This window comes from Barbatula barbatula (genome assembly GCF_947034865.1).
Source record: "Barbatula barbatula genome assembly, chromosome: 3".
NCBI classification, from domain to species: Eukaryota; Metazoa; Chordata; class Actinopteri; order Cypriniformes; family Nemacheilidae; genus Barbatula; species Barbatula barbatula.
Window position 1 is genome coordinate 10,745,512 of NC_136764.1, and position 26,845 is coordinate 10,772,356.

Below are 26,845 nucleotides of genomic sequence, written 5' to 3' on the forward strand. Positions count from 1 at the left end.
GTTTAGATATTATTGATAATGCTAACATGACGGGAAACATTTCGCCCAAGGGCTAAAAGCAGACTACACGTAGCCCGTCCAATTTAGTGCTAAAACGTGGCTACATATAGACCATGTCAAGAAACACTTGTATTTGTGTAGATGTTGAGACGGCGAACATGAAGGGATATGAACCATGCACTTCCTGGTAATCAGCTGCCTGGACAAAACCTATAGTGCCTCAGTTTGGACTATGTGTGGGCTACAAATAGCTGCTCTGACGACGAGCAAAATAGCGTATACGCTCAGGCTATTGAACATGTCAAAGAAATTAAACCAAATACCTTATAAACGCTGTTCATTTTGCTTACATGATGTAATATCATATATCTCACAAGTTATTTAGCCAAAAACGACTTTAAACAAAATTCTAGGTTCTTTGGGCTAGAAGTGGCCGGGTTACACATAACCGGACTACATCTGGTCTATAGTTAACCGAGACGTTGAAATGACGGCTATTGCTTGCTGGGAAGTTAAACAAGAATAAGATGGTGAAGGATTTTTCAAGAAAGGTGTCTTAAGTTGTCTGGTGATTCTTTTTTTAATGTAAATTGTTGTTGTGATGTTGACATTGAATCCTTACCTTTATAGAGTAACCCCTTTAGAAAGATGTGTGATTTCAAGTCTAACCAGATGTCTCTTCCAGGCTAATTGCTCCTCATGCTGGTCAGTGTCAGTGCAGTTTGACAAACCTTGTGTTTGTGATGGAGGATAAAGGAGAGATGATGTATAAAATCATGCCCTGGGCTCCACTAGCACAGACCTTGTACAAGATGAAATGAAAGGTTCAATCTCACATCTGCAGCTTCCATGTGATATTCTCGCTGGTATGTTCATTACATTTAACAAACAGACCGCTGTATTGAAGCTGAAAAGCGATTGGTTTACATGTAAGTGATCTGAAACTAAAGCTCAAATCATCACCTTTGTCTCACTTGTAAATATGTTTTGCATAGGAAAATAAAGACATTTGGCAGTGGCAAATTTCACTGGTGATAAATTAGAAATGTCGCAGCCGCTCAAAGTGACAGAAACTCATGTGATTATTGACATCACAAAGCTCTCCCTGTTTGGACTTCTAAAAAGGGGAAATATTCTAGTTCTGTTAATGTAGTATCCTGTAGTAACCACTAGGTGTCATTGTATTACAAGTGTTGTGAAGAAGATGTGCCATGCGTAAGACATGGAATGTTTATGTCTGTTGCTGTAACTGTTGCAAACAGAAAGTAAAGTCTTGAAGTTAACTATTAAATGTAGTAGCCTGATTTATATGGAAGATACTACATTTTTGGTGACGAGGATAAAGCGGGACGCCTGTGATGACAACGGATTGAGGATATCAAAAGGAGCAGAGTGCTGATAACTGGTTGAAGTGGAAACAGACGATTCTAAAGGAAAAAGTGAAGAGGATTAATCATGGCAACAGGAACTATTGGCTCACTGGCAGCATTTGATGCAAAAGCTCAAACATGGGAAGAGTATTCTGAAATACTGGAGCAATTTTTTGTGGCTAATGACATCGAAGAGGAGGGTAAGCAAAGAGCTATTCTCATAAGTGTTGTGGGACCACAAACTTACAGTGTGATGCGAAATCTTCTTAGCCCTACAAAACCAAGTGAAAAGACTTATCAGCAACTGGTAACGATGCTAAAAAATCATTTCAATCCTCAGCCAAGTGAGATTGTACAGATATTTAAATTTGATTCGAGAACGAAGAAGCCAACAGAGACTGTGACAGAATATGTAGCAGAGTTGCGTCGGTTAGCACAAGATTGTAATTATGGAGCAACTTTAGACCAGATGCTGAGGGATCGACTTGTGTGTGGCATTGATGATGATCGGATTCAGAGACGTTTGCTTTCAGAAACAAATCTGACGTTTGAAAATGCTCTTAAAATTGCAGTAGCCACTGAAGCGGCAAGCAAAAAACGTGCTCGATTTGCAAAATAAATCCAGCGTACAGGCATGTAACAGCGTCATGTTTAAAGCGAGGAAACCAGATCGCTGGAAAAAGGGAGAAACGATTGCACAAAAAAAAATCAGAGAATGCTACAGATGTAGTGGAAAAAACCACAACGCCGACGACTGCAGATTTAAGAAGGACAAATGTTATGTGTGTGGGAAAATAGGCCATATTGCGAGGGCCTGTCGCAACAAAAGCAAACAGAGTGGATACGCACAAAAGGGAAAAGGAGTGCGTCCGCATCGAGCATTTAATGTAAGTGAAAATAATGAGAGTGATGAATCTGAAGAAACGTTCACTTTGGCATGTGTAAAAACGGATGCATTGAAGAAAGTGAAACCCCTCACTGTTGAGTTAGATGTGGATGACAGACTGGTAACCTTTGAGATTGATACCGGGTGTAGTGTCAGCCTTATGAATGAGGGAATGTACAAGGACATCTGGAAAAACTCAGAAGCTCCCAAACTGAGACTCACAAAAATCAAGTTGAGAACGTATACAGGAGAGCCATTACAGATAGTGGGTGTGGCTGATGTGAAAGTAAAGTACCAGCAGCAGGAAAATAAAATGCCACTTGTTATAGTGAAGGGAACAGGACCATGCTTACTAGGCAGAGCCTGGCTGGAAGAAATTCAACTGCAATGGAGTGAAATAAAGCTGATACAGTCGGAGATGATGACATTGCAGCAGGTGCTATCCGAGCATGAGGAAGTGTTCAAAGAGGAGCTTGGTACATTAAGGGGCACTACTGCTACTATTCATGTGCCGATTGATGCCATACCAAGGTTTTTCAGACCTAGATCTGTGCCATACGCCCTGAAAACAAAGGTGGAGGAAGAGATTGATCGTCTGCTGCGGGACAAAATCATCTCACCTGTTAAGTATTCAGAGTGGGAGGCTCCTGTTGTTCCTATCTTGGAACCAGATGGCATTTTATGACTATGAGGTGACTACAAACTCACAGTCAACAGAGTGTCAACTTTGGAACAGTATCCAATTGTGGAATTCCAGGGTGGAAGATCTTTTTGCTCTGCTGGATGGAGGAAAGCAGTTCACAAAACTGGACATGAGTCACGCATACCTACAAATCATCATGGATGAAAGCTCCAAGAAATACTTGACAGTGAATACACAAAAAGGGTTATTCACATATAATCGTCTGCCCTTCGGAGTTGCTTCAGCTCCTGCTATCTTTCAGAGGACAATGGAGGGATTGCTGCAAGGTATTCCGGGAGTCGTTGTTTATCTGGATGATATATTGGTGACTGGAGTAAACCAAGAAAATCACTTGAAGACACTGGAGAAAGTGCTGTTGAGACTGAAAGAAGCTGGTTTGCGACTGAAACGGGGAAAATGCGTGTTCCTGGCAGATGAGGTGGAATATTTAGGACACAAAGTAGATGCACAGGGTCTACATCCTTTAGGAATTAAAGTGAAAGCCATTGAAGAAGCACCAGAACCAAGGAATGTCACAGAACTTAAAGCATACCTGGGGTTGCTGAACTATTATAATAAGTTCCTTCCAAACCTGGCGACACTACTAGCCCCCCACATCTGCTGCTGAGAAAAGATGTTCAGTGGATGTGGAAAAAGCCACGACAAGAAGCTTTTAAGGAATCTAAGGCTCTACTAAAATCAGCAGAGGTGCTAGTCCATTACTCATCAGATTCAGAACTGGTTCTGGCTTGTGATGCCTCACCATACGGGGTTGGTGCAGTGCTCTCGCAACGTAAAAAAGGAGAGAGTGTGGAGAAACCCCTTGGGTTCATGTCACGAACGCTAACGTCTGCAGAGAAGCGTTATTCACAGTTGGACAAAGAAGGCTTAGCTGTGTATTTTTGGCATCCAAAGATTTCATAAGTACTTGTATGGTTGTGCATTCACAATTTGCACTAATCATAAGCCCTTGATCCATTTGTTCAATGAAACGAAGGCAGTTCCTCAAATGGGATCACCTAGAGTGCAAAGGTGGGCCGTGATGTTACAAGCGTATCAGTACAACATTGTGTATAAACCAGGAAGGTACCACCAAAATGCTGACGCGCTGAGTAGACTCCCAGTGCCAGGTGATGGAGAACCGGATGACACTAATGATCAAGTGTTAATGATGGACTTAATGGATGATTCGCCTGTAAGTGCAGCACAAATTCGGAAGTGGACATCACACGACATAACACTCTCCACGGTACATAAGTACATATTACAGGGTTGGCCTGAGAAGGTGGAGCCACAAGTGTTACCGTACCATCACAGGAGAGATGCTCTGAGTGTCAAAGATGGATGTGTGACCTGGGGAGCGAGAATCATCATACCATCACAAGGTCGAGTGGCTGTATTGAAACAGTTACATCAGACTCATTCCGGCATGTCCAGAATGAAGGGATTGGCCCGATCTTACATGTGGTGGCCTGGTATGGATCAGGATGTAGAGAGAGTGGTTCAGAATTGTGAGGTGTGTCAAAGTTTCAGAAAAGCACCTGCTCAAGCTCCTTTGCACCCGTGGGAGTGGCCGGGCTCACCCTGGGAAAGACTTCATGTAGACTACGCAGGGCCCTTCTTAGGAAGAATGTTCCTAATTCTGGTAGATTCTCATTCTAAATGGATGGAAGTTTATCCTGTCACACATGCCACTTCCCAAATTACAATTGAGAAACTGAGAATGTGTTTCAGTACACATGGATTACCCAAAATGTTGGTCTCTGATAATGCAGCATGTTTTACCAGTACAGAGTTTGAAAATTTCATGAAGAGGAATGGCATTCAACATGTAACGTCAGCTCCTTATCATCCTTCTTCGAACGGCCTAGCTGAACGTGCTGTTCAAACTTTCAAGGAGGGGATGAAAAAGATGAAAGGTGACACTGTGGAGACAAGAGTAGCAAGATTCTTGTTTAATTATAGAATCACGCCTCATACAACAACTGGGTTGTCACCTGCTCAGATGTTAATGTCACAGAGGTTGAGATCTACATTTGACTTACTCACGCCTGATGTGAAGTCCAAAGTTCTAAAAAAACAGCAGAAACAAAAAGAAGGCCATGATAAAAGCTGTAAACTCAGAAGTTTTGAAGTGGGAGATTCAGTGTACGTGAGGAACTATGGTGGTGGACCCAAATGGATTCCTGCAGTAGTGGAATGTTGTACAGGACCTCTTTCATACAAGACTTCTCTAGGGCATGGACAAACTGTGAATAGACATGTGGACCAAATAAGAAATCGCAGAACAGACGAGATGCTTGAGACTGTAATACCCAGAGAAAATGAACAGGATGTTGACGCTTCGGCATTGCCTAGTGCAGATGTTTTCAATGCATCAGCAGGAAAGGAGATGTTTTCCCTTGAAACAGGACAATCGCTAGAAGTGACGGTTGTTGAAAAAGAGACTAATCAACCTACAAATCTGAGAAGGTCTGCAAGAGAGATACGTTCTCCAGTTCACTTGAAAGACTATGTTACATAAGTCAAGTCAGTCAAAGACAATCAATAATATAATTGAGTTAGTTGTTGAAGAGTTCTTGTTTTTTTCTAAAAGAAAATACTAACCATTAAAATATTGAGAATGTGATTGTTACAGTGTTATATTCTGTAAGTAAGGTTATGGGTATTTAGCTTAAGGAGGGGATGTAGTATCCTGGAGTAACCACTAGGTGTCATTGTATTACAAGTGTTGTGAAGAAGATGTGCCATGCGTGAGACATGGAATGTTTATGTCTGTTGCTGTAGCTGTTGCAAACAGAAAGTAAAGTCTTGAAGTTAACTATTAAATGTAGTAGCCTGATTTATATGGAAGATACTACAGTTAATGTCCCAAGTGTTGCTCTTTTTCAGACCAATAACTATCAAGCACGCAGAGAAAAATCTATCTGAGACAATTCTGGGTGTGACTGCCAGTGAATTTTCCAGTTTCAGAGGTATGTAAAATGTCATGTTAGTTGATAACAAATAAACATGTAATTATTGTTAATTCTGATTAATTTCTGACTCATAATCATACAGAGACATACTGGCTTTTTAATAAAATGTTTTGCACTGCAGTCAGTATTTGTAATGACATTACACACACACACAATGAAAATATGTTTATTAAAACCATTTCAACATGTAACCTGATTCCTTGGAATGTATGTCGTTTAGTTTCATCCACGTAACAACAAAAACACGAGAAAAGCGTTTTAAAGCACATGCAAAACAATAAGCATTTTAGTATAGGCCTATTATGTGAATAACATAAACAGTGTACATCTAAACGGGGTATATGACCATTCGGCTGTATTGCGAAAAACGAAAAAAATCATCCAAAAAGGAGTGGAAGAACAAATGACAACATTCCAAATCATTCTCTTTGTCCGTAGTGCAAAGGCCACGCCCACCACGGAATTAATTTTCACACTAACCCCGCCCACTGGAACAGTTTTCACAGGAACTGAATATTACCCCGGGAGTGATACCAAATAAAAATGAACTTTTGCATTTTGTGCAGTTAAAATCCGAGGTCACGTAGAGGCCAGCTCTTAGAGGTGAGTTGAACGTTAAATGTAATAAGTTATGAAAATGGTAGATATCGTTTCATTGTAGGCTGATCTCTCGGATGTCCGCTTTAGTTTTTCATTACTTCTTGTAAATGTCTGTATTGTAACATTTTTTTTATTTAAAATTGTATTTATTTTAAAGCCAATTATCATTATCGTATCGCATTTATTTAAACAGACGACTGTACTTTACTGATAACATTGCGTGTCATAATTCATCATTAAGTCGTTCTTATTGACAGTAGGCGGTTGTAAACATGTTTTTATCGCTATTTATTTGATGTTTAAAAGCAGCGCAATAGCTACTGTATGTTCGTACGTTTCTATAAATGTCAAATGTTTCATAATAGCTACATTTACGATAAATGCTGTTTAACTATTTAACTACAATGTAATGGCTTTTCTTTTCATAAAACAAATACAATAATGGCTGTTTACATTTCACTGTAAATTAATTATGTAACTGGTCTAGATAAAACAGTCAGACAGTTGTACAAAGTATTTCCTGGTTCCAACATTTAGTCTGGTGATAATCTAATCGCTGACGTCTGCATACATTTGTATATGTCATCATGTTTAGTTTTAGTGTCCTTTGGTGCATGCATAGATTGCATTGCATTGTTTCCAAGTGATTTGTCGTTGGTTTCTATGGTAATAGAAATTCTAGACTATAGTCTAGACTATAGGTGCTCTGTTTGGTTTAGTTTCTGACTGCGGTCAAGCCAGCCGCCACTTCGAAAACGAAAGTCCCACACGCAGTTTTGATTCGCGCATATACTGCGCATTACGGTAAACGCGTCTTTTTGGATTTCAGAACAAAAGCGACAAGCGCTCTGGGCATACTGTTTAACAGTCAGTAAATATTATATATGTTTAAATTTAATTACTTTTTTGTTGTTTTAAAGGCAGAAACTGAGGTTTTCCAGATGGTTGCTAGGGTATTTTCCTATGGAATGATCACAGAAAAAAGGGATTAAACAAGGACTAAGCATTCTATAATTTCAGATGACTATTAAGAGAGAACAATCGACTCATTCCACTTTTGAATGACAGTACATCACCTCAGTGTGTCACCTGTACAGTATCAAGACTTTTCAATGTGGAATTATTAAAGTAAAGCTCAGTGGTAAGAGCATTGCATTAACAACGCAAGGTTGTGGGTTGGATCCCAGGGGATTGCAGATACCTATGTAACATGTGTAGGATAATGCAATGTAATGCTATGTAAGTTGCTTTGGATAAAAGCGTCTGCCAAAAGCCTAAATGTAAATGTAATGTAATGTAAATGCCTGTGTCTTATACAGTGTGTGGCCGTGTCCTTCACCGTCACTGTCTTTACTGCTTTGGGATGCAAACATACCAGGTTGCGCCTGTTTCCGTCCTCGCTATGTACACCAGTCGCCTCTTCCCTGTGTTATTTATTCTATATCACTGGCTGCATGCCAGCGCTAAATATACAAATATACAAATTTCTACCTTGCTCTGCCCCGGCACTTGGCGTTTTTATAATTGTTATTCTGCTATGTGTATTGCTACCCTGCTCAGGGTAGTGGCAAAGCAGGGTTCTGAGTGTTTTGATTGGATCCCGTTGCAGAATGCGGTATCCAATCGTCTTTGAGCCTAAGTATGGTGTGCCATGTCAGTGGGAGTATGTGGTTACATGGCACACAGCACTGCTTATTCATTGCTGTATTTAAAACTTAATCACAAATTTGCCTGCGCAAATAATCTAGTAGCTGCAAGGTTGGTTGGAGGGCAGGTGTAGAGGTTTGAATATACTGTTGGTTTATGGACTTTAATGAATGTAAATATCATCTGTACATAGTCTCTGTCATATACAGAAGTTGTCCAAATAACTTTTCTTTCCTCACTTCAGGAGTTAGTGATGAACTGATGAGCTGCTGGTCAAGGATGTTTATGACAGACTGAATGTGAGTTTGCAGCAATGTCTACAATGCAGTCTAGAGATGCTAAGCTGCAGGAGTTCATGCAGGTGTATGAGCTGAGAGTTGCCTGCAATGAATGCACTCACAGGCGCTCTAGCATTTCCTACTCCTTCCTCTCAGTGCCTCACCAGTGCGTTCAAGACCTGATGCTGGTCAAAGCCAAGGTCAAAGGTCACAGATGGAGCCCTTTATCCAATCGACCCTCATACCCACGACCTAGTCGATATGAGGTTTGCTGGTTTTTTAAGGAAGATGTGGGGTGTTATGTGCATCGTGAGCGCTGCACTTTTGCCAGGAGCGCAGAGGAGGCAGCGGTGTGGAACCTGCAAAAACAATTAAATCTTGACCGCAAAAGCTTGATTCTTTTGATAAATCAGACAGAGAAACTGCATGAACAGAGCAGGCAAGGGGATGCTCTTTCAAGCTCTCAGGGTCCCTCATCGTACAAGGAGAAACTGCTGGAGGAGTACAGCAAGAGCAGCAATGAAATCCTTACTGTGGGTATAATAACACAACAAAACACACACAATTTGAACCTTATCTCACCAAATCTGCAAGGTGGGCATATCCCATGTCTTTTCCATAGAGGGTATGGACATGTCGTCATTCCGGAGCATGGCCATTTGACTGGTAAAACACTGCTCACAATATCAGGAAACGCAATTATTCTAGTGCTGGGCGATATACCAGTTTATTTAGTTTTTTGTTATAATATGAATTTTTATATGCTACATTAACTGTGTATGACGCTTAAACAACGTGCGGAAATGTTTCATTGGGATTCGTTTTCATTGTTGCACTATGACCGGAATGCTTCCCCACCCTAAAACTAACCACTTCTGAACCAAATAAAACGACATGTGAATAAAAGTAGTCACAGGTATTTATTGCCTTAACTGACCATAAGCTGTGTAAAAGTTTTACAAACAATCGTGTCGCAGACCTTTCTGCACCGAAGCCGTACGATAACTTTATATGAAGATGACGTGTCCGTGAATGCATGCAGGACAGCTCCCATTAAAGAAAAATGGAACAATTAGTTAGATGTAGTCGATGGCGGGTGTTTTGCCCCCTAGGGCAGCGTGTCGCCACATTTTTGTTGACGTGGGAAAGTGACGTTAATGCATACCCTCTATAGAAGAAACCAAAACATCATAATCTATGTACACTTACTGCAAATGTGTGTATATTTTGCAGCTTTCCCAGCAGGTAGATGATGTGTACGTTACACAGGATCAGAATCTGTGTTTGGACTGTTTAAAAACATGTGAAGAAATCACATGGAGATTCAAAATCACCACCGAGGTGAGCGATATACACTATTATTTGATTCGGCTGTATTATGCAACTGTTGTGCACTGGGCACTCACACGCATGTGCTTATTTATTTTTGTCTAGAGATCTTTGGAGCATGTGGCTTTGTTAAAAGTTGAGAGGGGTGCTGTATTCTCTTTGGGTGATAATGTGAGGAACACTTTCCCCCCGTTAACATACACCACTGGCCACCATCTCCGCTCCTCGCACTCCACCTACGAGCTAAGCGTGTGCTTTTTGTCGTTCCTCCCCGGTGTGTACGAGCAATGGCTGGTGTTAGACTTTGACATTCGACCGGTTCTGCTTAGAATACTTAGAGTTAGAGTGGGCAAGGAATTTCATGCCAAGCCGGATGAAGAAGAGAGCAAATGTGCTAAAACTTTTTGGAATGAACGCTGGGACAGAGGAAACAGGGTCATCGTGCCCTTCTTCAACAGGAAGAAGGAAGACGAGCTGGAGCTGCTGCTCAGTAAATACAAGCCACCTCAGATAAATCTGCAGTTCAGCTTCTACACAGATCACAGTTCCCCTCTTCACCAGGACAACTACAGAGAGAGAGCTCATGACTTCCTGTTCAGAGAGGAAATAGCAGAGGAGAAGCTCATTAGAAGGTACATTTTGTGTATTTGAATGTAAACCAAAACCATGCTGTCACCATGACAGAATTAAAAACAAATCTTGTTTTTAATAAAAACCTAAACTAATATAAAGGGTACAGGCGGGGAGGTGGAAGACCAGGTTAGGGGTGGGGTTATTGTTGAACAAGCGGATCCATTATTACTAATATTTTGGGATCCCAAAAGTCAAATGTATTTGTTATTTGACTACCCTTGTTCCATTTCAAACCTGTATGACGTTCTTTCTTCTGCAAAACACAAAGAATTATATTTTTGAGAACCCTAGTAACGAAACAACAAATTATATTTTAAAAACAAAGTTTGGGAGGAGCACATGCAGATAACTAACCCGGTTTTCTTGCTATGAACAATCTCCCCATGCCAAATACGCATACCATCTGTCCCTTATTATCGGTACTTATTTTCTGCGAGGCAAACTCATGAATTTAACATATAGACACAAACCAGACTCAAGTGTTCCACAGGTTTTAAATGACCTGAGGGTGATTTAATGATGTATTTTTATTTTTGGGTTAACTGTCCTTTTAATGGAGTAATTAATAAGAATACTAGTCCAAGAAACAATTATTGTTAATGTTTGCATTTTAATGCCATCAGTAAGTCTAATTCTAATTTATCTCATGACACACAGACAGTAAGTATCAGTCACACCTGCAGATGTTTATCATATTCTCAGTTTCTTTTGGATCACAGACTTTCTAAAAGCCAAGTGAGGTTCTTTTATTGGATGCATGAGATGAGAGTTCAAAGTTAATAAAAATAAGTTCAGAGAAGTGTTCTTGTGATGGCTACAGCCTTCTAAAGTCTAATTATATCATGACACCTAGACAATATCAGCCACACCAACAGAACAGGTGTGTTTTATCCACTGGGTTTCTTCTGAATCAGACACTTCATAAAGGCCAGCTGAGACTCTTGGACGTAAATTCCAATAATAGTGATTTTATTGTGCCCCACCTGGATAATGTACATGAAGAATCATTGAAATGTACTAGGGTTTGAAGTGGGTGACATTTACATTTAGTCATTTAGCAGACCCTTTTATCCAAAGCGACTTACAAAGAGTTTGTGGGTCAATAAGCGATATGTCATACAAGGGTTACTAGGGTTCTACTAGGGTGACAACCCATTAAAAAAGTGTTTTTAAGACAGAGTTGCTAATATACTAATAATCTGGTCTCTGATTCTAAAACACTCAGATAGGTGTAACCACTCAACTGAGCAAACTATGCTGCCCAAAAAGTCATTAAAAGCATTTTATTCCAGTCAATTGTTGTCATGACTTAGTAAAACATGGGCAAGGCCGCTGTTGTTTAGTATAGCTCAGTTTATTCACTTGAGAGAAAAACTCTTGAATGGAGAGGATGGCCTGAATATGTGGGATAGGTACAGTAGGAATGGTGGTGTTGACTCAATGCCAACACTTTATTGACAATCCAACCCTGATATTTATTAGAAGCTAGGAACCAACAATGGTGTTGTTACTGGAGTCTTTCACTGTTCAAAGAACATGATTATTTAATGTCAATGCCACAACTCCTTAGCTGAACATGGCAGTTTTGGTATAGCGCCAACTAATACTGTAAAAATATACATTTAACTTTAAAATACATTTAAATTACAAATATTTTGTGCATATCGTTACTACCCTTTTTTGTTGTTGGAACATATGAAAGCTCAATGATAATCAACATTTGTTTTTAAAGTGGCCTTTATCTGCAGCTATATTTATATCCCTATTTCTTTAACTTCCAGATTAAATGTTTGTGGACTCGCGTCACTCTCTGAGCTGAACGCATCGCCATTTTTCGCTTCTCGGAGGCTGTGTGCTAGTCTCAAGGTATCTTGTTCACTTACACCAGACACCCCTGAAGGGCTTATGCTGAAACGAGGGGTGAGGACAGCTTTGTTAAACATTAAAACAGCAAATACCGGTGAGTCTGTGAAGTACACAAACCGAGTGTATGAGGCGTTGGTGTTTAGGCAGGCTGCCGATGAGAATCACATTGTTCTTGAGCTATCCTCAAATTTCGTGTCTGAGCTGCAGCTGAAGAAAGAAACAAGTTGTGAAATGGAAGTTCAGTTCCAGCTAGACAGACTGTGGTTTTGTCAGATGCACCAGGCTGTTGACCATCTAACTGACCTGCACACGGTTCTGCCTGAGCTCAGTCACTGTTGTGTCCCTGTAAACAGGAACAAACAGTATGAAATGAACAACAAGCAGCAAATTGCCTTGAATTTTATCCTTGGGAAGTGTGAGGCCAGCGAAGTTGCAGCACCCTTGCTGATATACGGACCGTTTGGCACTGGGAAGACACACTGCCTCGCCTCAGCGGCTATACAGCTGGCACTTCAGCCCAAAACCAAAGTACTCATCTGCACACACACTAACAGGTAAACTTCTCTGACATACACAATGGATAATAATAGCAATACAGTTCCATGCAAAACTCTCTGCCTAATTCAATATGATCATGTGTAAGAAAACTGGAAAAGTATAGATTTTTTAAGATATTTTATTATCAATTACACTTCTTTTAGCTCTGCAGATCTATATGTGAGAGTGCACTTCCATCCGTATATTACAAATGGGCATCCAAACCTCAAAATACTCAGGATAAAGGCAAACAAAGGGGGAGCCTCTATCATGGCAACGGATGACATAACTCATAAATATTGTCTCTTCTCTGCCGATGGTCAGTCTTTTATCTTCCCAACAAGCTCCCAACTAGAGTCACATCGGATCATCATAACCACCACATCTATGGCGCGTCGTTTCCGTGAGCTCAACCTTCCTTCAGGTTTTTTCAGCCACATCTTGATAGATGAAGCATCTCAGATGCTGGAGACTGAAGCCGTCATGGCTCTCGGGTTAGCAAACAAACAGACTCGAGTTGTTTTAGCAGGAGACCACATGCAGATGGCTCCGAAACTTTTCTCTATAACTAACGATAAACATTCAGATCACACGATGCTAAATCGCCTCTTCCGCTACTACCAAGATCACAGCAGCAACATTGCAAAGAAAAGTCGGATAATCTTCAATGAAAACTACCGTTCCACGTCAGAAATTGTGGACTTTGTATCCATTCACTTTTACGTAAGCGATGGCATCAAGGCCAAAGGTGATGTTCGTCGTCATCCCAAGCTACACCCTCTGATGTTCCACCATGTCAGAGGAGAGTGTCTTTTGAACCCCACTTCCTTGTCCTGGTACAACCATGCTGAGGTCACCTCCGTGATAAATGTGATCCAAGAGCTTGTAACCAACTGGCCGGTAGAATGGGGTGAAAAAGAACCAAAGCAGATCTGTGTGCTAAGTGAAGGCAAGCAGGTAGGGTTTATAGCATTCTTATTAATGACTAATGTATGGCTAAAGGCTAAAACTGATACCATTATACTCTTGATGTTGTAATTACTCATAATTGATATGAATAAAGATCAAACAAACATACAAAAGTCTAATGAACTTCAAATATACAAATTTCACCTATACACACTTTTGTATTATTCAGGTTGAGGTTATCAGAAACCATCTCCGGTCGAAAGAACTTCATAGGATACAGGTCCAGAATTTAGCAAACATTCAAGGTACAATTGAACAATCAAAATTAATTTCATACAAGATTTTATTTAGGCATCCTAAGTCATACATAACATTGTTAATCAAGTTAAAGTCTGATATAGTATTCGTTGAATATATAGGCCCCAATATAGCATGTGAAATTTGGTGATCTCACCACATACTGGTCAGACAACATTTAATAAATATGCCTGGGTTTAGTCAAGTTTGCCTTGAAAGCAAAGTCTCTTGACCCAGTATAGTGATACCAGTTCGTCCTGGTGACCGGACATGTACATGTGCCAACATGCCAGAAAGGTAACAAGGCAAAAATGGTTACATTGCAGCAAATAATAAAATAACATTTTAAAAATTACATTTAACTACAACGCAGTGTATTGTGTACCTGCGTTATTTGCAGCTATATTTATAAAAAACATTAGCTTTACAGCTTCTTAAAAATGGCATGTGTTTTCTAGGGATGCAGTTCAGGGTCATCATCATAACAACCGTTCAGACAAGGAACACACTTCTTCAATCAGAGTCAAGTTGTCTGGAGTTTTTTAACGATGTTCATGCACTAAACACCGCCATAACCAGAGCCCAGTCACTGGTGGTTGTGGTTGGAGATGCTGGTGCTCTTTGCTGCTTTGGAAAGTGCTCAAGGATCTGGAAGTCCTACATAGGATATTGCATCACCAATGGCAGTGCTAAACCCGACTACTTGACCAGTGACGTCCTAGAACAGGAAGTGTCAGAAGTTTTGAAATTTAAGAAAACAGAAAAGGTAGTAAAAATTGAGGATGATGTATCCCTCCAACCTGAAACTGATCTTATATTGAAAGAGATGATTGAGGACTACAACATGGACAGTGACTCGGATGATGAGAATGAAGTTAACCATGACCAAAAAATGTGTATTCCTGCTAGTGAAAAGGAGGACCTGTTGAAGCTAGTCAGGGAACAGCCAACTATCTACAGACAAGGTGAACTAGTAATGGAGACATATAATTCAGGTTATGTAGTACCTTATGACAACCTAACTGAACGAATTGCTATTAGAGGGAGGGAAAACATAGGCCTGACTTTCCCCGGTGATGAAGTTGTATTGGAGACAGGATTACATCATGATGAAGGATATCTAACTGGCAAGGTTTTAGGAGTCACAAATAGGGACACAGCATCCTCTACATTTGTCTGCTTCTTAGAAAATAAAAAGGACAGAAAAACAACCCAGGAAACTGAAAGAAGCTTTCTCACCAAGATAATGATACCTATTTGCCGCAAAACCACAAAAATATGCATCTGTCTAAGCAAGAAGACACGCAATCTCCTTCCAATATGGAAATTTCACAAGGGCAACTGGGAAATTACAAGATATTTCCCTTTGGATGAACACACTATAAAGGATTTTGTTTTTGTTGTTCAAATTTTCACCTGGAAAGCCCACTGTTCAATTCCACTAGGAAACGTTACAGATTTTCTACCTATTGGGACGACATTAGAGGAGGGACTGGAGATTTTAAAATTAGAGTATCAACTGATGCCGTCTCCTCTGATGCAAAAGGTTGCAGCGTCTACCACAAAACGTGATGTAATCGATTACAGCAAAAGAACAGATTTGACAAGTTTAAAAACATTCACTGTTGATCCAAAAGGAGCGAGAGCCTTGGATGATGCTATAAGTGCTGTGGATCTGGGAGACTGCTATGAAATAGGTGTTCATGTTGCAGATGTTGCTAGTTTTGTACCTAAGGAAAGTCCTCTTGATAGCGATGCAAAAAAGAGAGGAGCAACTTATTACAGAAATGGAGGAAAACCTTTAGTTTCCATGTTTCCAAACCATCTTACTGACTTATGCAGTCTCATCAAAGACAAAGAGCGTCCAGCCATTTCACTCATCCTCAAAGTGGAAAAAGAGTCAGGCATAATAAAAAATAAAGACTTTAAGCTCTCTGTGATACAGTCTAAAAAACAGCTGAGCTACGAAGAGGCTGAGAACATAACAAGTAGGTATAATGGTGAACTAAAGTTTGATACTTTGGAGGATTGTGTCAGAGTGGCTTATCATTTTGCAAGAACACAACGCAAAGTTAGGCTTAAAGAAAGCTGGACCTATGCCCAACCTGATCAACATCGGAAACCAGGAGAGAGAGAATCACATCTTATGATTGAGGAGCTAAACATAATGTTTAACCATGAAATGTCAGACTTTCTGACCAAGAATGCAAACACTAAATTCTGCACTCCTCTGAGGTGTCAGAATCCTCCTACAGCAGAGCAGTTAAAGGAGATCTATGATCAAAATGCAGAAGTTATACATCTATCCAATCACCTTATGTATCACCTCAACAAAAACCCTGTAGATCTGCCAGACACTTCCACCAATTTCCTCATTCTGACATCGGTGTGGGAAAAGATAGAGTCAGCAGCTTTGACTTGCGACTTTTACAAAATGACTGACCTTATTTCCACAGATGATATTCATCCACAGCTATGTCCAGTCATTGTCGAGTTAAATGCCGGTCTCAACAAAGCTTTCTTGATTCGTTCATTCTCTTGCGAAAATGCCTCAGTTGGGCATTTTTCGTTACATCTGGACACATACACTCAAGCATCCTCACCCATACGGCGATACACAGACGTGGTTGTTCAGAGACTCATGCATTCAGTTCTCCAAAATAATACTGTTGAGTACTCGAGCTCAGATATCGACCTATTGTGTAATAAGTGTGAAAGAGAAGAAGATAGGTCAAAACAGTTTGAAAGTAAAGCAGAGTCACTTTGCCTTGCTGTCAGTCTACAGACACAAAGCACATACAAGCTGGCTGTTGTCACAGTTGTTCTGGCCGAAGGTGAAAGTTTCATATTATCTTTTCCGTTCGACCAAGGAACTTACCCAGACAGACTTCCTGTTATGTACAGAGACCTACAGCTAAAAGATCAACCAATATTTGATATACAACAAAAACAAATGAAACTGACTTGGAAAAAACGGATGTACTCAATGAGCACAACCAACAGCATAGAAAGGAACATCACATTTTGTTCAGAGATACAGCATAGCACCTGGCATGCCATTATTGAGGCAGTGAGAGAAGAACGGTGGGAAGAAGCGAAGAGTCTCATATTGACGGCAAAAGTAATACAACATAGTGATGTGGCTACAACCGATAATACAACAGATGAAGTGGGTACCACAGATAATACAACAGATGAAGTGGCTACTACAGATAATACAACAGATGAAGTGGGTACCACAGATAATACAACAGATGAAGTGGGTACCACAGATAATACAACAGATGAAGTGGGTACCACAGATAATACAACAGATGAAGTGGCTACTACAGATAATACAACAGATGAAGTGGCTACTCTAGATTATACAACAGATGAAGTGGCTACTACAGATAATACAACAGATGAAGTGGCTACTACAGATAATACAACAGATGAAGTGGCTACTACAGATAATACAACAGATGAAGTGGCTACTACAGATAATACAACAGATGAAGTGGCTACTACGGATAATACAAGAGATGATGTGACTGATAATTCCAAATTGGATCCTGATCGCACATCTACGTCTGAAAATTATCATTATGTTAATTTCACACTCAGTTTGAAAGCTGGAGACACTTTGCAGGTCCAGCTGACCTCAGAGAGGGAAAGAGGCTACTGGGCACCAACTGTACAATTACTGAGTGTCAGATCAAACATTGAGATTTGTTTGGAACACTCTCACAGTCCTATTAAATGCTTTTCCAGAGATGCAAACCACCCATCCAAACCTTCCTATGAGGATGTAGAAGATTACGTGAAGATATGGAAGCCACTGTGTGAAATGGAGTCAGCTACGACTGCCGTAGATGACAGCGATTGCGTTGTAATCGAGAAAGTGCACATATACTGGAAGCAATCCTTGGTTGGCAACACCTCAAGTCTTTCTGGAACCTTCTCTCTACCTGAACAAAATCTCAAGAAATGGGCGATTGAATTTGACCTGGCCAAGTGCTTTCTTTGTATCCGAAAAAGAGTTTCAAAGCCAAACTCAGCTCAGAGTCACCAGTCAGACGTTGATCCAGATTACTTCACTTGGGTGGCTCATGGAGTGACAACTCAATGTTCAGATATACCCTCAAAGAATAAGTCAAAAAGGATACACTTTTACATCAAGTATGCATCCATGAATCTTCCAAAAGACAAAAGGGACACCACCTATACAGTTGAAGTGATCCCTAAGCTCCTTCCTGACATGTAAGCATTTAATAAACAGCCTCATTACATCACATTATTATTATTATTTAAACAAATGACACAATCAGTAAAAACAACAGTGTGCTATAATTTGTGATCTTTCTCCTTTATTCATCCAGACGAAAGGAAAGTGCTGTAAATAATTTGCCAAAAGCTAATGAACTTGTTAAAAACATTGCACTAGGACATCGGATTGGGAAAGCTGGTTTGTATGAACTTCTCAGGATATTTTGAAAGTCTTATTTAAAGGCAGAGTAGGTCATACCATAAATTCATCCTGATAGAATGTACCCTGTAAAGTGGTCTAAATATTTATATAAATAAATGTGATGGAAGATGCAAGAACATGGCTTCAATCATTGCATTTATTCCATATATCCTACTTGCCTGTTAAACTAAGTATTTGCATACATCCGCACTCCCCACTTGCAAAGACAATCTTTAGTCATCAGCGTGTTCCTGTGTGCTGGAGGAGAGACCTATATAATGATTACCTATATAATATAATATGATATACTACAAGTCATGAGCAAGCTGGAAAGATATATGTTTTGCATCCTTGCCACTCGTGCTCCCTCTCAAGTTATCATTACATCTGTTGGTCTGGACGCTAATATAGTTATAGTTATCGCCATTGGTGTCTTGTAAGGTCTAACGTTTTATGTATATTTATTTATCTACATTATTCATGTAGAATATTATTACTACAGTAATGTAGATATAAAAGTTATATTTACACAGAAATTAAAATTAGACAATTTTTAATCGATTTATTTATTCACAGGTTCTGAACCAGCTGTCACGCTGGATGAGCTCAAGAAGGAGCCTATACCAGCAGGCCTGCCTGAACTGAATGACAGTCAGCTTATTGCTTTGGACCAAGCTCTAAATGGCAAATTCACCCTCATTCAAGGCCCTCCAGGTTACACAATGAAAATATAGACAATTTATTAATATGTAATTAATCAAAAATATAAATGCATGCAGTATATCAGCAGTGTCCTTCTGAAACTTCATGTGTCCAAATTGTTTGAGTATGGAAAGACAACATTTTACACTATAAATCAGAGTTTCTCAACAGGGGGGAATTGACTTCCAAGGGGGCCTCAGGATGACAAATAATTTTAAATGATACAAAATGAGCACTGAAATACATTTTAAAACAACTGAAAACCAAAATATTTTTATTTGTCAATTTTATATTGAATAAGCACTTTTCCAGTTAATATCAAGCTCTGAAATATTTTATTGGATAGAAATAAATGCCTTTGAATATTGTTGAATACAGGGGGGGTTCTTGGAGTGAAAAAGAAAAAAAAAACGTGCTTTAAATGATCAAATACTGTGTTGTCAAGCACATTTTAATACCTTGTATTGGTCAAATATTTGCAAAACCCAGTGACAAACATATCGGGTGACTAATAATTATTATTTATGGCAAAAAATAGGTTTCAGAAGGACAGCAGCAATATGTAATTTGAAAGTAGTATATAAATAATGTTATTTAATAAGTCAGCTGTTTCTAAGCAGCAGCTAAATGTACTCAATGAAAGACAGAAACATTAGGAAAATATATAAAACCATCTTTTCAAATGTGCTTTATAGGAACAGGAAAAACAGTGGTGGGAGCTTATATAGTGTACTGGTTCTCTCGGCTGAATTCTAAGAAACCTCAGATCCTAAAGGAAGTCAAAGACAAAGAGAAGAAAGAGGTTATTCTGTACTGTGGACCCTCAAACAAGTCTGTGGATGTAGTTGCAGGTAAGCAGATTTTTAAGAATACAAAATGCCGGAAACATGTCTATATATTTATCGGTGTTTGTTTGTGTGTCTAGAATACCTGCTGAGGTTTGGGTACAAGCTCAAGCTATTACGTGTGTATAGCAGACAGATGGAAATGCTGGAATTTCCTTATCCTGGGAGCAACGTGCAGTTATCCCAAAAATCAGTGCGTCAGGAAACCTCTAAACCTGAGCTCAGGTACTGCAGATAACAACCAAAGTCAAACAATAACATCATGCATCAGCATAAACATCAAATGCTGCATATAATATGTGAGATGTTTATCTCATCTCCAGGTTTTCTCTACGATACCTTTGCAATACTTGCAATTAAAAAAGAAACATAATTGTGAAGTTTTTTTCTGTACCCTGCTCAAGCTCTTTGCAATCTTATTTTTAGAGAAATAACACTTCATCACAAGATTCGGGAGAGACACAATCCTCATGCCCAAGCTATACTGGACTTTGATAAGAGAAATAAAATTGCCCCAAAGTCCATCACAGATGATGACATAGAGGAGTAAGTAGAAGTTTCCCTCATTAATGCTATCATAAATGTCACATATTGTCAATATTTGTAATGGAATTGAATAAGCTAATTGTCAATCGCAACCTAAAATACCGGTCTAATAGTTCTCTCCAATCATTAGTCTCAACTACACAATATACAGTATTTTTATTGGTTAAAAAGGTGTTAAGATCAGTGGTATAATGACACCAGATAAGTTTGTTCTTCTTCTGCTGTTATAAGACCCCCATAAATTCTGTATATTACAGCATAACTTGGTGTCCTGCTTTAAACCACATAATTTCCCTCTTGGTTTTTATCCCATCAATTCTATCTATCTCTAATCCTAACACTTGTTAAACAGACCTTATACTCTACAACAGGGGTTGGCAATCCTGGTCCTAAGTGGCCATTGTCCTACAGAGTTAAACTACAACCTTTTGGGATTACAAGGAGCTATATTCTACAAGACCCTTCAGGACCAGGATTGCCCACCCGTTACACAATAAACTTAATTCCTTGGTGCATGTCTGTCAACATATTTGAGCATGCATGCACATCGGCATGAACATTGTGTGCATGTCACATCACTGTGTGTATCCTCAGATATAAGAAGCTGTTAAATTCTGCACGTCTGTATGAGTTGGAAAGGCATGATGTGATTCTGTGCACCTGCACGGCTGCCGCCTCCCCCAACCTTGTTAAGTCACTCAGTGCACGACAGATCCTCATCGATGAGTGTGCAATGGCAACAGAACCCCAGACACTCGTCCCATTGGTCAGCTTTAAACCTGAGAAGGTCATGACTAATCTACAGTAATCCAAACACAATAAAACATTTTATGTCTAATGTGTGAGGTTTAAGGCACAAATGACGCAGATTTCTAAAGAGGGGTTTTATGTATCATTCCACAATGATTGCAACTAATCTTTATCGTCCTGTAGGTTGTGCTGTTGGGTGATCACAAGCAATTGCGTCCAATTGTAAAGAATACGCATGTACGAAAACTTGGAATGACACGCACCCTGTTTGAACGCTACACGAGTAGAGTTAGACACACAATGCTGGACACGCAGTACAGAATGGTACCACACTATCACTTAAATACGTGCTACAGAATAAACAGACGAAGTTTACTGTGAATTTTTTTCTGTAGCATGAAGACATCTGTAGATTCCCATCGGAGGCATACTACCAGAGTATGCTGAAAACTTGTGTAGTTGAAAGTGCCAGTATGCTGCATGCTACCACTGAGAATACGAGTGAAAGCATGCACATTCTGTTTGGAGATATAAGAGGTGAGGAGATCAGTCAGGTTGTTTCAACTGGAAGGGGGAACGAGAACTCGAAAGTCAACTGCAAAGAGGCTGATAAAGCTGTAAGTGATAAAATAACATAGAGCATATTACAACTGTTAACCACATACAATACTATGTAAACATTTGTAACTAGAACATATGCTGCTTCACAAGTTTGTAATAATAAGTCATAATGACCATACATTTTGCCTACATTTTAAATAGAAAATAAGAATGGGATAAACTGCAAAGCTCAATATTGGCCATACCATACTGTAAAATCATTTGTGTTGTTGAGCAGGTTGACATCTGTATTCAGCTGAATTCAGTGGGTGATGTGAGCCCGGAGGACATTGCCATTCTGTCACCTTATAATGCACAGGTGGCCCACATCAAAGATAAACTCAAAGAAAGACTGCAGATAGGTGGAAGCGTCACCACCATTACAAAGAGTCAAGGTGAAACAAAAATATACTTTTTTTCTACTTTTGGCCATTTAGTTGCTGTCTGATGTGCGATATGCAAGCATTTATAATATAATACACATCAGCTATGATGTTCATGTTCTTCTTTTAACCTGCAACATAGCATGTGATGATTTAATTGCAGGTAGCGAATGGCGGTATGTGATTCTGTCAATGGTTCGCTCTTGCCCCAGTGAAGAGATTGAACATTCTCCTTCAGGGGAATGGCTTTCCAAATACATTGGCTTTGTTGGTGATGAAAATCAGATCAATGTGGGCATCACAAGAGCAAAGGAGGGGCTATGCATTCTGGGTAATCTTTCAATTATATTACATTGGCAGTTGGTATTAATTGAAATACAGTTTTTAGAAAATGACTGTGATATAAACATACAATCTATTTTTTATTTTACCATTGTAACTATTTGACAAATTAGCTTACAACAGTAAATAAGAGTAATTATGTTTGCAGATTTAAAGCATGTAATGTATGATTAATTGATCTTTAATTGGTCTGTTGTTTAGGTAATCAGGAGTTATTGAACTGCAGCCTAGCATGGAGGAAACTGCTCAAATATTATTCAGATCATAGCTGTGTGGTCTCTGCAGAACAGATAACTGTACACAATGTCCATTAAACTATATTTTATGTTGTTTGGTTGATCTTGAAGATTTAAAAAAAATTGGCCATGTTTTCTTGTTTTAAGTAAATCGTCATGGTAGATATTCTCAAAGGTTCAAATGTAAAGGAAGTTTATTTAATAAGAATTATATATTTCAAGCACTTCATTTTCAGACCCATAGCAGTCGCACATATGCTGATATAGGAGTTCAAGAGTACATTTACAACAGAATCTTTTTTACCATTATGGTAACTTTCCATGTAATTTTATCTTCAAGCTTGATTATGAACATTTTAACTGTGCACAATTTAAACTGAAAGGAAAATTATATTACTCTCTGGCAGAGACGGAAACTCAAGTCCGCGACTTGGACTCGAGTTGCACTTAAGTTGCAAAAACATTGAGTTGGACTCGTGGACAGCTGACTCGAAACTTGACTTGGACTCGTGACTCATGAGACTAATTTTAGTGTAACATTTTATTCACATTTTTCCTTTAGTACCCCACATGACAGTATCATACACCACCTTTTTCTGTTAATTCCCAATCCATTATGTTCTGCAGCAAATGTGACAAGAATTCCTCTTTAAACACACAAAGTCAGCATTATTATATACACGCACGACACATCTATCAATATCATGCAATTCATTACATTACATAATTTGGCCTAGAATACAGCAAAATGGTTCATATTAGTATATCATTATTGCGCAAATTTATTTAGATTTTGTCAACACTAGTTCGAAACTATACAATACCCAAGACATTCTGTACTTATGTTCTATTTCAAAACTGATTTAGCTTCATACACTGTGAATTACAATAACTATTGTTAAAAATAGAACAGAGACCACTGTAAAGACTTGAGAGTTGACCTCCGATACTTGTTAACATGTGTGCTCTCTGGTATAATTTAAAGGATAATAAAAGGATTTTTTGGATTGTTTTTGTTACTGGGAATAAACTTTTTAAACCGTGACACCTGTGATTTAATGGCTGCTGTATTTGCCTGCTAAGAGATATTCAATGTCTGAAGTTAAAAAGTTGAACAGTATTAAAACAAGTTGTGAAGTTTACGGGTCTGTTTTACAACTAACTGTTTTGTTTTATAGTTAAACAATATATTTTTATTTAACCTTGTTGTCAATGTGGAAGTTTATTGTTTGTTTGTTCAAACTGAGGTACAAAGTACTGTATCTTAAGCCAAAATAATGTTCTGTGCCAATCAACGGCCTGCCATATTGGCAAAGCTGTGTTGTAACACAAATTATTTCGTTAAAACAAAAAAAACGTTGGGATTCATAGCAATGTGCTGCTCAACAAAGCAAACCTAATGTTGACAAATTTCCGAAAGGAAAGCGTCATGTTCACTTGTGTTCTTACCCATATGTGCAGGATTTTTAAAAGTTGAGATCTACTTCGAATCAGATACATGTAGTTCATATTTAAAAAATAGTAAATTATTGTAAAATATGATTGCCACACACCAAGGACGTCGCAAGTAGGGTTAAAGGTGGTAACAATTCTGGGGGCCCCACTACTATAAAGTCACCTGTTTTGTTAATAATTTTGATACATGAACTGTATGAGATTTTAATGAAATCCACATAAGCATGCAATTGGGCGAAAAAGGTTTTCTTAATAATTGTGATTCCTCTTCCTTTATGGTTTAGCCGGAAAGTCCGACACCTAGCTCGTGAACAAAAACAAACAGTGTTGAGGGTGGCAGGCAGCTCATCTTAAGTATGCTTTGATGAAGTTATAGAGCAGAAGAACGAGTGACTGAAAATCAGAAATGTCATTAAGAGGAGAAAGGAACTCATAAAATTGTTTTATCACAGTTAATCAAGACGTTTCTTGAAGTCAGTGAAATAAAAAAGGACTATATTAAACATTGCAGCGTTTATAGTAAATAGCTTATCAATGTGTGTCATTTTCTTTTTAAAATTAATGTACCCTAAATCTCATAAAATCAGAAAATGCACACTTTCTGCCCTAAAATGACTATCCATTGCAATGCAAATGACTAAAACTAGACGGCCTGGCCAGAGCATTCGTTAACTCCTCCCCTTCAACTGTCAGTCTGCTGCCAGTTTCCTTCCAAAATCAAAGCAACAGCTGTTTTTACACATCCAATCCATTCGCAGTGAAAACCGCAAGCCACGCCCACTAACATTATATTTTTTACAAATTTTCTCCTTTGAAATTCCTTTTCACTTGGAAATTTGTCAGAATACGGAAGTTAAAACGTTCGCGACTTGCTTTAAGAGGCTCTATAATTCCCCCGATGTATGGAAGGGAGACTGGTTCGCGTTAATTGGGGTAAACATAACGCGGATGTGTAACGACATGTGATGCTCATGGAGTTGTCAGTTTCTGTTTTTAACTATCCGCCTTGAGGGAATCTGGAGGTTGTATTGACAATGATAATGGTTGTTGTAAATGTTTTTTTATGTTCTACAAGCATTTAATAAAAAATAAAAACAACTAAAAAAACTATCCGCCTTTTTTGACGTCTCTATCATGTAGGGCGCCATTACAGCGAGTGACTTCCTGTTTGATGCTCCGCACTTCCGTTTTGTATGTGTTACAATATGTTACAGGACATTTCTGCTAATGGTTAAAATTTAAGTTTCTCGACAAAAAAATGCGGTAAACTGCTGTCACAAAAGCCACAGAAAGCCTTACAAACGAGTGTTACCACGTGTCACAAGAAGAGCGTAAAGTAAATGACGGCTCGGTCTTAGCTCTGACTTATGCACCTCCCAAAAACACCACAACACATTGTTTACTTCGTTATTGTTATTGCAAAGAACATCACTATTAAGCATACATCCAGTCCTAAGTAAGGTGGCCATACGTACGGCTTTTGGCCGGACAGTCCGGATTTTAAGACCCTGTCCGACGCAGCCTCAAGCCGGACACTCATTTGTCCTCCTTTTCGGAGTTGCGCTGAATCGGCCTTAAAAACGCGCTCTTAAACCTTTATTGGGACGCAGCAGCGTCTGACGCCGTAAGATCTCCGGTCAAACAAAGGATTGGCTGAAAGAGGTGTCAAATATATACCTGATATATCATTGGTTAAAAACGCAAACAAGCGTCCACGTACTGGCTGGCTGCGTCACATCATAACGTTAACATGCCGAAACGTCGGACATCATTTAATCCGGAATGGACAAAAGACCATGAATTCATATAAAAAAGCATTAGAGATGCTTACCATGGATTTTGCACACTATGTCGCTGTGAAGTGGACGTTAGTATTAAAGGGAAAGCCGCCATTGACCGACATGCTAGCACTGAAAAACATAAAGTTAACCGACGAGCTGCTGGTACATCTTCCCTTAGGTCGTAATTTCGAGAGGCAACATCACCTCAGGATGACAAAATCTACGCTGCAGAGCTTTGTAAAGTCTATCATGCAGTCAAGCATCACCAGTCATACAGGAGTGTCTTGAATAAATACAAATACTCTGAACAAACACTTTTTTGCCTCAGCTGTTACACATAGGTCTACATCAAGACATGTTGTTGATCAAATTGTCTGGCAATGAGAGTAGGCCATTTCAGAATCACTGTATCATGATACCATAGATATGATAGACACAATAGTATTGTATTTGCGAGTACACCAGATGCAGATATTCTTGCCTCACTAAATGCCGCAAAGTGTCCTCCTTTATGGTGTTATGGAAATGGCCACCCTAGTGCTAAGTGACATATAACATACCAGAACCAGTCACACTAAAGCATCCAGATGTCTCCAATACTGCGTTACTTTATAAAAGCGATGTGATCGATGGGTATCAAAACCTTCCCGTTAGATTATGACTACCCTGTTAAGAACACTGGATTAAGCAACCTCCAGTTTAGAAATGTGAACTGTTGATGGTTTTGGCAAAGAATTCGTCCA

At 39.2% G+C, this 26,845-nt stretch overlaps 1 protein-coding gene across 2 annotated transcripts; it reads left to right on the top strand.

Moving 5' to 3' along the window:
* Positions 1–6,411: 6,411 nt before the first annotated feature.
* On the top strand, positions 6,412–24,065 carry LOC306892273 (3'-5' exoribonuclease HELZ2-like). Of its 2 annotated transcripts, XM_079453257.1 has the most exons (19): positions 6,412–6,519; positions 8,408–8,974; positions 9,675–9,782; positions 9,876–10,402; positions 12,185–12,823; positions 12,971–13,763; positions 13,945–14,020; positions 14,471–18,254; positions 18,374–18,459; positions 19,039–19,176; positions 19,860–20,015; positions 20,090–20,234; positions 20,436–20,555; positions 21,150–21,342; positions 21,489–21,629; positions 21,701–21,922; positions 22,144–22,300; positions 22,452–22,619; positions 22,832–24,065. In XM_079453257.1, exons 2-19 carry the CDS (start codon positions 8,477–8,479, stop codon positions 22,942–22,944), a joined length of 8,064 nt encoding a protein of 2,687 aa, XP_079309383.1. In that variant the 5' UTR covers positions 6,412–6,519; positions 8,408–8,476; the 3' UTR covers positions 22,945–24,065. The 2 variants fall into 2 exon arrangements, with proteins under 2 accessions (XP_079309383.1, XP_079309384.1); XM_079453258.1 differs by lacking the exons at positions 19,860–20,015; positions 20,090–20,234; positions 20,436–20,555; ... (4 more) ...; positions 22,452–22,619; positions 22,832–24,065 and having other exon boundaries at positions 18,374–18,463; positions 19,039–19,167.
* Positions 24,066–26,845: the final 2,780 nt, after the last annotated feature.

Excerpts from the sequence above, each read along its gene's own strand:
- LOC306892273 (XM_079453257.1), top strand. The coding sequence starts at position 8,477 with ATGTCTACAATGCAGTCTAGAGATGCTAAGCTGCAGGAGTTCATGCAG. Across the intron at positions 20,016-20,089 it reads GTCTGTGGATGTAGTTGCAG|AATACCTGCTGAGGTTTGGG; the intron begins GTAAGCAGATTT and ends TTGTGTGTCTAG. Across the intron at positions 22,301-22,451 it reads CACCATTACAAAGAGTCAAG|GTAGCGAATGGCGGTATGTG; the intron begins GTGAAACAAAAA and ends ATTTAATTGCAG.